Source organism: Pantherophis guttatus, chromosome 2, assembly GCF_059756535.1.
Source record: "Pantherophis guttatus breed Tessera chromosome 2, ASM5975653v1, whole genome shotgun sequence".
NCBI lineage: Eukaryota > Metazoa > Chordata > Lepidosauria > Squamata > Colubridae > Pantherophis > Pantherophis guttatus.
The window spans coordinates 234823179-234838257 of NC_142064.1; the positions used below are offsets into that span (position 1 = coordinate 234823179).

General features: G+C 36.8%; 1 protein-coding gene across 13 annotated transcripts in view; it reads right to left on the reverse strand.

Moving 5' to 3' along the window:
* Positions 1-9315: 9315 nt before the first annotated feature.
* CHL1 (cell adhesion molecule L1 like) overlaps positions 9316-15079 on the reverse strand; it is a 207024-nt gene continuing 201260 nt past the window's right edge. For all 13 annotated transcript variants that reach the window (XM_087887919.1, XM_087887924.1, XM_034440548.3 and 10 more), the window contains 3 exons: positions 14593-14724; positions 12290-12362; positions 9316-9927 (listed from right to left, as the gene is read on the reverse strand). In XM_087887919.1, the coding sequence (XP_087744045.1) occupies positions 9711-9927; positions 12290-12362; positions 14593-14724 (422 nt within the window). In that variant the 3' untranslated portion in view covers positions 9316-9710. The remainder of the gene's footprint in view (positions 9928-12289; positions 12363-14592; positions 14725-15079) is intronic.

Consider the following 15079-nt stretch of genomic DNA (forward strand, 5'->3'; position numbering starts at 1 on the left):
TAGATTACAGTTTCATGCAAACACTGTAATGAATTCTGGGATGTGGATTTTTGTAGTGTGGGCTATTTTCTAATTTTTAATTACCAGTAGCTGGTACAACTACAGCAAGGGTGGGTTCTACTTACCTTTACTACTGGTTTGCAGTGGGAGCGTACACGCTTCTGCACATATGCAGAATCTTCTGTGCATGCACAGATCACCCATGATGATGTCGTGGCAGTTGGGCAGAGCTTCCCGCCGGTTTTACTACCGGTTCTATAGAAACCCACCACTGAACTACAGCTATGTAATCAATAGAACTAGAAGATGTTAATTGTGAAAAGTTGTAGAAAGTGAAAAAGATGGCACATTTATTTAACTCAGTTGATTCATGGACAGTACAATTGCCAAAATAATAAGCACACTGCAATTTATCTATTTGTGTGATGAAATGCAAAAATAATATGATAAAATCAGATTTGGGAGTTACTTTGCAGAGCATAGGATATTGCAGGAAATGAAGAATTTCCATGAATGTTATCATACTGTACATAATTTCAAAACTATTTGTTTTTATTTGCAGGACGTCTTAGAAAAGAAGTCTGATTTCAAGTTTATTGTTATCTGCTTACATGCTGCAAGGTAATTTGCATATATGAGAGTATGATCCTCCATTCTAACATGTTATCTGATAATCCAAATGGAAAATTAGGGACCCATTGTTCCCTAATTGGTCAACATCAGTGAAAATACCACACAAGATTATACACTAATCTTGCTCCCCAAATAGTAGAGAAATTCCTGCTCCCCAAATAGTAGAGTTGAAGGGTGGAAGACGTGTGAAACTTTGTTAATGATGACATCATGCCATCTTCTCGCTGCATGGTTAAGGGAAAGCAAATCATATTAAGATTCAGATAGGTACATATTACCAGGTATGTACATATTACATGTGCATAATAAAATATGAATTGTGATACTAGAAATGCCTCCCTCCCAAATATGGGGTTGATGGGTACATTGAAATCTATTATGTACATTTATGTAATAGATTTATATTGTATTTTATTAATATAATACATTTAGGATGATATAAGTGTAACCAGCAAAATAGAAGAGAAATTGAAAGGAAAATGTGGGTAAATATAAGATCGGGGTTGTTCGAATACCATCTTGATAAAATATTGAATTGAAAATGACACAACAACAGAGAGGGAAGGGAGAGAGGAGTAGAGGGACAGGTAGGAAGTAGAGAGGAGAAGGGAGGAAAAGAGAGAGAAAGGGAAAAGGAGAGGAAGAAAGGGAGAGGAAATAAGAGTAGGAGAGAGGGTTAGAAAAAGAGGAAGAGGGGAGGAGTGGGGGAAAGGAAGGGGAAGGAGAGGAGGGGAAGGAGAGGAGGAAAGAAGAAAGTTGAAAAGAATAGAAGAAGGGAGGAAAGGGTAAGACGGGAGAAGGAGAGGAATGTTGTTGTGGAAGAAGGGAATGGAATGGTAGAAGAGCAACTCTGAATATATTTTTAAGTTTTAGGATGGAGAATGAACCAATATGGAAACCAAAAGATAATATGTGTGATAAGAATGGTTAAAAAGATTTTACATTTATGCATGTTTTATGAGAAATAAAAATTAAAAACTTTTATAAAAAAAATCTATTATGAATGCTTAGCAACATGGCTGCCGCGTGGTTGAAATCGAAAAAAAAAGATTTACTATTCTTTGTTAACTGTTTAATCCATTTAACTCTCACTTCCCATAAATCGTTCCCTCTCGCACCTGCTTCATCTTTTTATTCTGAATCATTGCACACATTGCCAAATAAAGGGCACCTTTGTAGTTTGAAACATGCACATATCTACACACATGTACACCAATCATCCTTTATTTTCAACAAACATCAAGGGACTATTTATGACCAATGATAGTTTTGGAAGAGGCTGGGTGTTTGCAGTATGCCAATTTCTCCACTCCACCTTCTTTTTTAAAAATGGGGAGGGGGTTTCCCCAGGGAGTCTAGTGACCAAGAGAAAAAAAGGGGGGAACCCAATATCCATGAACTTATTGCTACTGGGGTCAGTTACATCACTATTTCAGTCATATCAGGGGTAAGAGGATCATAATGGTCACAATCAGGGTATCTCTCTCTCTCCATCTATTAGATATCAGGACATAAATGCATATTTTATGAGAATGAAACAAAGTAATATTTTTTAACTTGCTAAATTATTGGTGGTTAAGGTACCATGTTAGAAACTTGGAGATTAGAACTTTTAGTCTGGCCTTAGGCAGCTGACCAGAGTCTCTGTGTCTCTGTCTCTGTCTCTGTCTCTCTGTGTATCTCTCTCTCTCTCACTCTGTCTCTGTCTCTCACTCTGTCTGTCTCTCTCTCTCTCTGTGTGTGTGTGTGTTTCTCTCTCTGTGTGTCTGTCTGTCTCTCTCTGTGTCTCTCTCTGTCTCTCCTAGCAAATCAATTGATTGCTGGGAAAGGAAATATTATATTAGGACAACTTAAAAATAGGGCTATGGGTAGAAAAAAAAAGCTTAGCACCATATTATGGTCATGGAAAAAGGTGCACTTCTATTGTAGTATCTTTAATGAGATACTACAATAGAAGTGCACCTTTTTCCATGACCATAATAATGTGTTTAGCGTTCTTAGTAATTTATTGTAATGTTTGAAAAAAGTTGTACTGGATTCCTCTGCTAAAAAAAGCAACCTTCTGGATTTTTTTCTTTCTTTCTCATTCCCTTCTTTTGGACCTTCCCTTTCCAGATGGCACATCTAACTTAAGCTTTCACCTTGCATTTTAGCCTTCACTGACCCAACTCTTGGCTTATATAACTGAAATGAATGTCACTACCTTCTGTATCTAGAGGTGGCAGAAGCATCTTGATTTTCAAACCAATGGAGCACATGATTGTGAAAGTTACCCTGCTCCTTATCATATATGCATCATGAATAATAATGGTAACATTTCAGGTATCCTTGAATCCTCCCTGAAAGTGTAGTACCTTTGCAGGGTGCATTTGAATTTGCACCGTACAATTAGAGACATGCTTACATTAGAAAGGTAAGAAAGTTATTAGGAGATTGGTTCAATGCAATGTTTTTCAGCCTTGGCAACTATAAGATGTGTGGACCTCAACTCTAAGTTTTCTGGCTGAGGATTTCTGAAGTTTAAAGTCTATAATCTTAAAGTTGCCAAAGCAGAGAAACATTGGTGTAATATAAAGGACTGGATAACTTGGATGAATAGGCTCCTAACATGAACAATGATTAAAAAATATATATATATCCTGTGGAGAAAAAAGTAACTGATGGAAACTGCCAACCATAATCTCTTGTTTCGCTATCCAGTTTAAATATTCTACCTCTTGATTTTTTTATCCATCCAATTGCTGAATTTACAAATGTCCATTCTTGTAATGTTCTCCATTTTAATTGACTATGTTCATTCAGACCATTTTTGCCCTGCATATAGAGATAATGATTATTTTTCACTGACACTGGCAGCTTTTATGAGGCACAAAATCTGGATTAGATCAAGATACAAAACACCCCGAGTACGGTTTTTTTTTTTAAAGGTAGTATAAATTCTAGGTATAGTGGTTGACTGTTGTGAGGCCAGTGTTTAATTTAGAAGATACTGTACATCATCCTAAAAAAGTTCTGCATAGTGATTCTTTATCATAAATAGAATTGTGTGTTGCAGTTGAAATATAATAAGCACAGTTACTCTCTTTTCCGTTCTCATGATTTGTATGGCAAAAGGAAACAAAAATATTCTTTCATTTCAATTTAGGCTTGTGAAGATTACATCAAGTCAAACTTTTATTAGCAAAGTTGAAATTCATGTAGAATGAAAATATTTTTTAAAAAACCATACATATACATAGGCATGATACAAACAGCAAACTACATACAAACACATTTTTCTAAGCCTTAAGAAATTTTCATGGACATTCATTTCAAAAAGGAATAGCCAGAACCTAGAACTCATGTCCCATGTTTTTTTTTTCTTCTTCTTCCATGAAGTAACATTTTAAAAAATGCTTTGGCTCTGACCAATTCTGTGCAAAAGCTGAAATTTATGTAAGATTACAAAGATGAATACTTGATAGGTTATGAATGGTGCTAACATGTAAACAAGCTATTTAAGATTTGGAAAGGCAGATTAACAGGACAGTGGTATGCATGCTTAATAAGGAGTAAGTCCCACTTATTAAGTAGAGTTTGGTAGGACTGACATTTTTAAATTAAATATTTAATTTGGAAGGAGGGAAGGGTTTGATGTTCTGATTAGCAAACACTGGCTCTTCTGCTAAATCAATAGAAGTTTTATCAGCACAAGAATAGATTTTCCCTGTATTATGTATCTTATTTTTGTCTAATTTAATGAAAGGGATCAAGAATCTCATCCCCAATTGTTTAAACTCAATTAAATGAACATATTTCCTTCCATGTAGAGTATACAACATTTGAAGCATATTATTCAAATGTGTTATGAGAAATGCAACAAAAAAAATTGCAGTTTAAATACCAGATCTGTGGAATATCAGATTATGTGGAAGCTAAACATTATTCCAACCTAAAACCATAGCTGTGATCTGGTACACCATGCCACAAACTGAAGAAGGATACCAGAATAACAGAGTTGGAAGGGACTTAGAGGTCTTCTAGTCCAATCCCCTGCTCAGACAAGAAATCCTATACCATGAGGTTTAGGATGGGGAAGAGTACAGGAGATGGTCAAGTTCTGAGCACCTGCTAGTTCCTTGCAAAGAAAATTGAATTGACTGAAATGATTTGCAGCAATATTCACATATTATTTGTCCCTTAAATGAGACTCGGATTGATCTGGTGTTATATGTAAATTTGGCAACTTCATTCACAAATCTGTATTAGGTTAGACCAACCTAATATACCTTGGCAACTTGAAGATGTGTCAACTTCAACTCTCAGAATTCTCAATCCAGCCATGAAGTCCGCACGTCTTCAAGTTGCCCAGGTTGAGAAAGTCTAGGTTAGACTAACAAATCAATGTCAGTGCAAATAGTGGAAACTGAACACGCAGCTGGTTGCTCTTTCCTTTAGATAGTGAACAGATCGCTGAATGAGAAGATTCAATGCCATGAATGAGAAATGTCACAAGGGACTGATAGGAGGCACTGAGAGCTATTAATATAGCTACTATTTCATCACCATGCAGTTATATAACTTTATAGAAAGTGGAAGTGTCCAGGGTGGGCCTAGACCACCTCTGACATTTGGGGATGTAGTAGAAGGCTCATCCCACCTCTAGTTTGCCATAGTGCTTTAGTTCCTGTTTTACCCTTAGGTTCTCCTGCAATCTGCAGTCATACTAACCCAAAGTTTTTAGGTTACCACTAGTATGATTGACAGCATACTCTTGTCTCCTTGACAAATTGCTCCTCTTTTTTTTCTCTCTGTCTTCTAATCATTTCTCAGAGCTGTCATTGTAACTTTCAAATAATTTCTTCTATCTGCCATCTGTCTACTGAAACACGATCAAAATTACATGAAATAGGATTTCCTCCCTGGTAAGTTTACAGAGTTGTAGACATAGAACTTATCTATTAGATCTTCTGGTGACATATTTCACATGCTTCCTACAGTCTTTGAAATGATTCTCTTTAATTGATTACAAGTTCAGAGGTCAGTGCAGATTGTTGATAGACAGCAGCAGCTAGTCATATTTTCTGCTATGCCAGGAAATACCTGGTTGTGTACAGTATCAACAATCGTAACTTGATCATTTTGGCTGTAAACTAGATATAATTGAATTTACTTTGACCTTTTTTTCTTTAACAGATCCTTCTTCAGAGGTATCTCAAGAAATCATTTGAACTTGAGGAAACTAGAATGTGAGTTCAAATTCCTGATAGACAATTTATCAACTCAGTTTATAAAGTGGCAAATATTATTAGACTTTTTCTGCTCCACATTGACAAAAAGCTTTGGCACTATTCCCATTTTTATGATCATATTGCTGTCTAAAATTCGCATTAATGGAAAAATGGAGCATCTCTGCTGAAATAAAAATACATATCCTGGTGTGAACAATTAAATTTATAATATAAACTTTTTTCACCTCTCTCTCCAAAAACAACAATGTAACTAATTACTTCTGGAGGAATATGCAGATATTTTATGTTGGAAGCGATCAGTTCAAAGATGATGTTCCTTTTGGAATAAAACCATTAATGTCTCAGGATCATCTAATTTAGAATCCAATGCAGACTTTAAAATCTAGATTGTATTTTTCAATGCACGGTTTAAAAGTTGGGAGCTGTCATATCAACTCTACTACATCTTCTGAAGGAGAAATTGCTATAGGTAAAAGAAATTTAGTGATAAATAAGAGAGAATGCTGTAGATCTGTCAGAAAGCAGTTCTTTCACAGGTTCATAGATACTTTCAGGTGTTGAGTATCACAATGTCCTCAGTGGTCTTTGTTCTAGTGTAGATGTTGGTGTGTGTTTTTGTGTGTCTCTCTGTGTGTATCAATCAACATTGTTTCTTAAGAAGACACTTTTCTTTAGAAATCCTTCATGCTGAATCTAAAGATTCACTAGTAGATTTTCACAGTCCACTGGAATAATATCTCCTCAGACTATGAAACATTAAACATCTAATATTCATGTACATCTAAATTAGACAAACAGCCCATTATCACATAATAGGGGGGAAAATGCAAGGTAGCTGCAATACTTCTGATTTGGCACAAAAAGTCATATTTTGTCTTCCTCACAATTTAGAAGAAATTCTATTGATTTTTTTTTTAAAAAAATGGTTGCCTATGGAGCTATCAGGAACAAAAATCTTTCCATGATGACTAGTTGACTACCTACATTGAACTGTTCATTCCCCTTCTTTCATTCTCAGTTCTTCCAGGAACACTTATTCTATGATGATTTCCTAGGCTGGACTTTATAAAAGAAATGGAGAGATAGTGTGATTCTAGAAATAAAAATCTGGTCAATTTTGTCAACAAATCTCCACATAAAGCAAGGACTTATTTTAAAGGAGGATTGTCCTACTAGCAAATTGTGACACTGCTGATTCAATTATTTGCACACACACACAAAAGTGCAAAGGAAGAAACCTTCAGAAGTACTCTTCAAATGAGATGTTCTAGATCAGCATGTGCTAGCTGAGGAATTCTGGGAGTTGAAGTCCACAAGTCGTAAAGTTGCCAAGGTTGGAGACTCCTGTTCTAAGTCATCTTTCTTTGGTGTTTTTATCCCTTTTGAATGGAAATGTCAGGAAGGTATAAAAACAACAGTTGAAGAAAAGGGACTGAAGAAGGATGCCCAAGTTTGTCAGTCTTCAGTGCCAACTCTGACTCAAAGGAGAGTTGGTCTTTCTTTTAGCAGCTTTTTTTTTTTTAAAAAAAGGTAAGAAAATTATATTTCAAATAGAGTTGGAGCTGAATATTGAGGAGGAAAAATGTTCCCTGCCCATGGCCTCTTGAAATCCTGCCTCCCCATCCCCCCCAAGACTGAAATCATGCCATCAAACTTTGGAAGCTAAGTGGCTAATTTTAGTGGGGTTTGGGAAGATGGAAGGTGATAATAGGACTGCTTTGTCTCCAAGAAGTACTTATACCTATTACTACCAAAGCCCCAAAGGGAAGAAAACAAGTTCCTTTGATATATGTCAAGTTTATACAGCTTATAAAAGACTGTATTAGCACCTAACCACTTGAGCAGTGGTATCTTGCCTAGCAGCCATTAGTATGGACTAAGATGTGAAATTATCTTTTTACACAGTGCTGGGTCCAAATGCTGCAATAAGTAATTAGGACTCTGATGAGCAGACAATGGTTACTTTCTATATAATATGCTGTTTGACAAAATGTCCTAGCCAAAATGAATGGATCTGAGCTGAAGATCAGTGCTTGCATCCTTGTTATCTGGGTTTGGGAAAAAGGAACATTGAATAATGTAAATAATAGATAACCTGCATGTCTCAAAATTAACAAAATGGGCATATGAAAACCTACCAAGATAAGAAAGAGAACTGAGTAACAAGGCAAATAACATATAACAAAATGGGGAAGCATATTATTCCAAGATAGTTTTGCATACAATAGTATCTATATTGTTATAATGAATATGTCTTCCTTCCTATAATGTACACCAGAAAAGTTTAAACTTTGGGTAGCAACTCTATTATACACTCAAAGGGACCAAAAAAGCATTGATAGAAACCCTTTTCAATAATTACATTTGTTTTGATTTAACAAGTGAGACACCAATATTCATAGTTGAAGATTCAGAAATGTTTCTGAATACGCTTCACTTGGAAAAATGAATAGTATCCACATAAATGTAACTTCCTGGGAAGAATTAAATTGCCACCAAGTTCCATAACGTAATGACAAGCTGCCATTACACCTTGACAAAATAAAAATTAGCATGACTTCCCCTGAAAGTATCAGTATAAACTTAATATATACAAACATTTGGAAAAGATATGTGGGCATTCAAATATGAAGTGGTGAAAAATCCTATTTCCTTTAAAAGCCAGCTCTTTCCTGATTTTTTTTTCCTTTTTTGGATTGAGTAAAACTCCATGATTTTTAAAGAGCCATATACAGGTATTTTCTATAACCCAAAGAAAGTTTTGAATTTGCTTGCATAAAGAAAGAGTGCCAGCTAGTGGGCAAAATATAAAATATCATCTAACTGTACTACATTTGAAGCCTTGCTATCTGCACAGAATACAAATTCTCATATCACTGGCACATTTTCCATATCTTTTCAAAATAAGATATATCGTGGGTGCACTCTTTGCACTATTATCACTAGCTAATGTTTTTGTTGCTGCTACCCAGTTTTTGCCTGGAAGAGATCCCTGTAACACCGAAAAGATGGGATTCCTATGAAATGGGGTTTGAAACATACACAGAGAAGCAGAAACATGTAAGAAAGTGGAAACGCTAACCTAGGGCCCATTGCTACTAGTTACAACATAACAAGAATGTAGTACAGAATGTAGTACATGCAGTAGAATATATCACACTGTCTGTTATTCCCAAACAGAAAGATAATGTACTATTATCGCTGACTAAGCACACCAGCAAAAAATGACCATTGGCAGACATGATGCGTTGGCTTAGCATTGTATCCTTGTGCAACACAGAACTGACCAAGAAAAAGGATACTGTAGAGACATAAGGAACTACTTGGCTTTTGAAGCTTTCCAGCACCATTGGCCAGCACAGTGTCAGTCATGCCAGCATAACCTTCTTGCCATAATATTTGGTTATAACTTTCTACAGCCTGCCAGACCCAAATCAAAGACAGAGTTGTAGCAGTTTACTCATTTAATGTCAACTCTTTGACTGCTGTTCCAGTTAAGAGATATTTATAAAACTGGGTTGTAAAAGACCTGGAGGAAATTAGATCCCAAAATACATTTATAACACTGAAGAAGGTATGGTTTTGGTCAGACTAAATGACATGTGTATGATGAAACTTTAGTTCGGAGTCATTTTTTCTTTTTTTTAATGAATTGAAAATGTCCATGTCTTGAAAAAAGAGTTAAGAGTTTCCAAAAATCAGCTTTTTAAGTCATCTGCCTGCTTCTGTACCTGCTGCATGTCCAGGTCTTTAACTTTTCTGCAGCCTATTTCTGCCTTGTATAATATTTGATGAGAAGTAAAGATAAATACGATGATCTGAAATGAATAATTCATGCTTAATATTTTATGCATGGAGAGGAAAGGTTGCTGTGGAACTCCCAATGCTTTCAACCGAGGCTTTTTCTTTACATCCAGCGTAAGCACCAATAAACGAGCCGTCTTCATTGAACATCCTGTGGTCCCCCTCTCCGTAATCCACTAAACTATCAGCACTTTCGGCACCTTTAATGTCCATGTTAAGAGATCGCAAGCTTCCTTTGAGCGGCTTTTCATCGCTGTCACTGAAAGAGGGAAAAACACTTGTGAGGAGTAGAAGGGCACATTCTGAGAAAATTAAGAAAAAGAGACTGGAAATTCTATTTAGGGACGACATTTGATTCTAAGCCAATTACTACCTTGGAGTGAGAGGCTCCAGAGATTTTAGGACTTCTGATAGAAGTACTTCCACAGTGAAAATATATAATATTCCAAAACATTTGATACTAAGCCAATTACCATCTTGGAGTGGGAGGCTCAGAAGTTTTAGAGCAGAGGTCTTCAAACTTGGCAGCATAGCTGGCTGGAGAATTCTGGAAGTTGAAGTCCACAAGTCTTAAAGCTGCCAAGTTTGAAGACCTCTGTTTTAGAGCTTCTGATAGCCATATTGACAGGAACAAAATCTCCTAGCAGTTCAGTAAGCCTACTAGTAGAGTTGGAAGGGGAAAAATCAAAGTAACAGGAAAATACTCCAGCAAAGTATTTTTTTTTTAAAGATGGTAAATGGTTTACTCAATGGCAAATGCAGTTCAATTAAATACCTATAAAGTGATGCATACTGGGACCAAATCCCTTGCTTCATATATATATAGTAATAAGAGTTTTAAAACTTGGTTTGGTTGGCTCCATTCTGTTCAGTTTTTGGAAAGTCTTGAAGACTTGACTGTTTTTTTTCAGGTAGGGGGCCAAGGGAGTAATTAAGCTCACATTTCTGGTGAGTGGTGTTTTGATGTTTGTTAGCTGAGAATACACATAATTGAGGCCAATATGAAAGTGACGGGGCATGTTTTTCTCCCTGCTTCAAAGCAACCACACTGGAATCACACAATGAATCTGACTGGAAAAAGATTTAGATCAAACAAAAGGCCGCACTTTTTCATACAGTGGTTGATTAAAGTGTAGATGGGTTACATTCAAATCTTGGATGGGTCTAAAAAGGGGGCTGAATAAATTCATGGAGGATACATCTATAAACAGTTTAATATTACTTTTAGGTCGGGGTGGAAATAGCAATGGGAAAATATTATTTATATCTATCTTGTTTAAAATATACTTTTCCATTTATTTGCTTCACTTCTGAAATGAATTACATGGTGTAAATTACAGATTTAAAGGCAAAGAGCGGGTAATTCTTTTCCAAATTTGAAGACATCCATTGCGAGCAAGTATATGTAGTATAGTCTACTGGCAAATGTTGTAGCAAAAGCTTGCATTATGCTAATTTCATTTATTGGAGGAACTTCTACAAATAGATTAGTAGGGATCAGGAGTGAGAGAGAAATTCATTCCATTTGGATTTCAGGGTACTCTTACAAATTCAATCTCTGATATAAATTAATTCACACTTCTCTCAGTGTGGAATATATTAGAGAAAGGATGCACAAAAATATGCACATTATTGTACAAAAAAAACCAGGTATGAAAATAGGAATAACTTGCAATATCTAATCACCAAAAAGAAACTGTTTTTTCCCCCAAACATAATTTAGAGTTTCCCCCCTTTTCAGATGATTTTTTTACAGGTGGGAATGAGAATGAAAGTTTCTAGGAAGCAATCCCAAACTTTTAAAAATGGCTTCAACCTTGAACTTCAGACAAGTAATTTCATACCACTTTATGGGTTATTAGCATCTGGGGGGGGGATATCTAGGAGCCATGGTGGTGCAGTGGTTAGAATGCAGCAGTATTGCAGCTAATTCAGCTCACTGCCAGGAGTTTGATCTTCACCGGCTCAAGGTTGATTCAACCTTTCATCCTTCCAAGATTAGTAAAATGAGGACCCAGATTGTTGGGGGCAGTATCCTGATTTTGTAAACCACTTAGAGAGGGCTGTAAAGCACTATGAAGTGGTATATTAGTCTAATAGCTATTGCTATCTATGTCCAAATATATCTCACATACACATATTATAATATTATTATTGAAACTGACTAAGGACCCAGAAAGATGTTTGAGAAATATGGGGAAATGTTTTGAAATTGTTTTGTTTATAACATATTTCCAGTCAAAAAGGATATTTCATTTGTTTCATATTTGGAGTACATTGATTATATAGTTCTATATGAATTATTTCTGCATTTTCAGAAAAATAATGCCTGTATGTGTGTGGGTGCCATTACACTCCAGATTAGATGACCAATCTGACTATTTAATGAAACAACTGCCTAAGAATTTATTCTTATTTTACCAAAATATTTATAAAACCATTCACAAGAAACTAATAAAAATGGAATGCATTCCACTAAAATGTTCTATATAATATTTCTTATCATCCCCTTGAAATTTCATTTGGCAATGGGAAAGTATTGCTGCTTGTAATATTATTAGAACATCTTACAAGATCATTATCTACCCCAAACATTGCAATGAAGGATATGTCTCACTAACCTATATTCACCAAAGATTTCATCTTTTATGGACTGGCCTTCAGGATCTGGATGCAGGTCCTCTTTTTCTTTTACTGCACATACATAAAAAGTTGCTTGTTCAGATATTTTTAGGCATTTGCTTTCATGTAATAGGAAACAAAGAACTCCACTTAAAATTAGTTATCTTATTGTATGACCATCTTTTAAAAGAGGTGCAATGATTCAGTGGTTTAATGATGTTGGAGATGGTCTCAGCTCCAGCAGTTCAAGACCAAGCACTGTGTGGCAGAGTGAACTCCTGTCATTCACATCAGCTTCTGTCCATCTAAGAGTTTGAAAGCATGTTCTATACAAATAGATAGATAGGTAGCAGCAGGGGTGGACTGTTGGGGGTTTGCAGGGGTTTGTGAGAACCTTTAGCTAAGATTTTGTGCAATTTGGAGAACCCCCAAATCCCACTCCTGGCTGGCCCCACCCACCCCGCCCCTCCCAGGAGTCCCCACACGGCCCGTTTTGGATGCAGGTAAGTGCAGGGCATGCGCGGAGGCTCGGGGAGGGCGAAGAATGGGCCTACCGGAAGTTCAGAAAGGCCAGAAATGGGCCTGTTTCTGGCCTCCAGAGAGCCTCTGGAGCCTGGGGAGGCCATTTTTGCCCTTCCGGAGGCTCAAGAGTCCAGGGAGGGAAAAAACACCCCCCACCATGGTGCAGGAGGCCAAATAGGCAACTCCCACCATGCCATGTCCACCCAGCGACTGGGCAGAGAATATCTTGCTAAAATTTATGAAGCCCACCCCTGGGTAGCAGTTTGGTGGGGAAACGAGCTGGTGCTCTGTGCAGGCAGTCAGATTCCTGATGGCTCTGAACCTTCCCGATTGCACTGCTATTTTCAAGCAGCTCCGGGAAGGGAGGAGATCTTGGGTAACACTGTAGGAAGAGCCGCTCGTCTTTCTCTCTGGTGCAAAGTCAGCTCATCTCCCGTGGCACACCTTGGGAAGCATGCAAGCATGTCCTATAACAGGGTTGGTTGCCAAACTACTATTCTGCAATAGCACTGTGGTCTCCTGACTCTGTAACAACATCATATGATAACAACAACAACACAACCATCGTTTAAAGCTCTTGTACTAACAGAATAACAGAGTTGGAAGAAATGTAAGAGGTCATCTAGTCCAACCTCCTGCTTAAGCAGGAGATCCTGTACATTTCTGACAAATGGCTTGAAAGCCTCCAGTAATGGGAAATCCACAACTTCTGAAGGCAAGCTGATTGGCTGATTGCTCTTATAGTCAGAAAATTTCTCCTTATTTCTAGGTTGAATCTCTCCTTCATTAGTTTCCATCCATTTTTTTGGGGGGGGGGTCTGACCTTCTCTCTGTTAGAGCTCCTCAAATATTGGAATGCTGCTATTATGTCACCCCTGATCCTTCCCTTCACTAGACTAGCCATGCCCAGTTCCTGCAACCATTCTTCATATGTGTGAGCCTCCAGGCCCCTCATCATTTTTGTTGCCAGTGCTGAATTATTCACAATAGTATCATGTGGTTAATACCTCTAATTGAATTGCAATTGATTAACTTAGTTTGATAAAGCTAAATCACTTGGCGGTGTAATCCCAGTTTCCTAAATTATGTAAATTTTGGAAACAAATTAGCCAATGTGATTTGCTGTTGTTTTTTTTTTTTAAATTACAACTGCCTTATCTGTGGCAAACCTGCTGAATAGCACCCCTGAAGTAAATCCTAAATTTAAAATGATGAAAGAGAAAGTGACAGCTTTCTTTACAGGATCTTTATTTTTCAAAAATAGAAGTTCTGACTATGCAGTGTGTATTTTTGTTCATTTATAATGCTATTCTCAAAGATGCCATGGTGAAGGCATCACCTTACTGGCTATTAAGGCAATTAGCTGACACTATCAATTAGAAACTTCTGAGTTGTGTGTGTCTTTCTGGAGACTTTTTCCATTTTTCTTTTCAAGTATGGCTCTATTTTAGAAAGGATTCTGTTTTCTTTCAGCCGATTCTAACTTAAAACAGAATTGGTAGTCTTGTCATTTCTATGCTACTTCACTGCATTTTCCCCATGCAAAGAAGCTTTTTTTTATCTTCATAAGGAATAGCAAGAGGTAATTTTTGGAAGCTCCCAAAGGTCTGTTATCAGCTGTTGATAACATGGGGAACATCATTGGTTGCTGTGGATCACGGGGTTTATGTAACTTTCCGACCTCCAAGGAGACTTAAAACTCTAATTTGGTGATAACCTGGGAAAGGCTTGTACATCATTAGAAAAGTATATTCGATTTGGAGAACACACATTTTCTTACCTGAATATTTTCCTCCTTTGTTCCTTTTAACAAAGCAGATAGTAAGCAACAGTAAGGTAAGCAAAGCGACGGCACCCATCAGTCCAATAAACCAACCTTGTGTAGAGATTCGTTCATAAATTCCAGTGTAAGCTTTGAATGGAAAACATATACATATATGGAGGTATAAGAAAATAAAAATAAAAGTTTGGTGTTTTAAAGAACGTTTTAGAACGTTTAGATTATCAGGGACTAGCAATCTGCATTGGGGGAGGGGGTTGACTATATTAATATCAAGTCTGGAAGACACGTTATTAAGATTTAGAACATTTCATTGCAGATTTTAATTAAGCAAACAGGAATACAGCACTTAAACCAGCTTGTCATGCAAAAGTAAGAAATAGAGGGTTAAAAAGTGTATAGAATAGAGGCAAATGCATAGCTTACTGCGTATAAAATGCAAGAAGAAAGGGACTGGCAAGGTAATTAATATCTAAGTAATACCAAC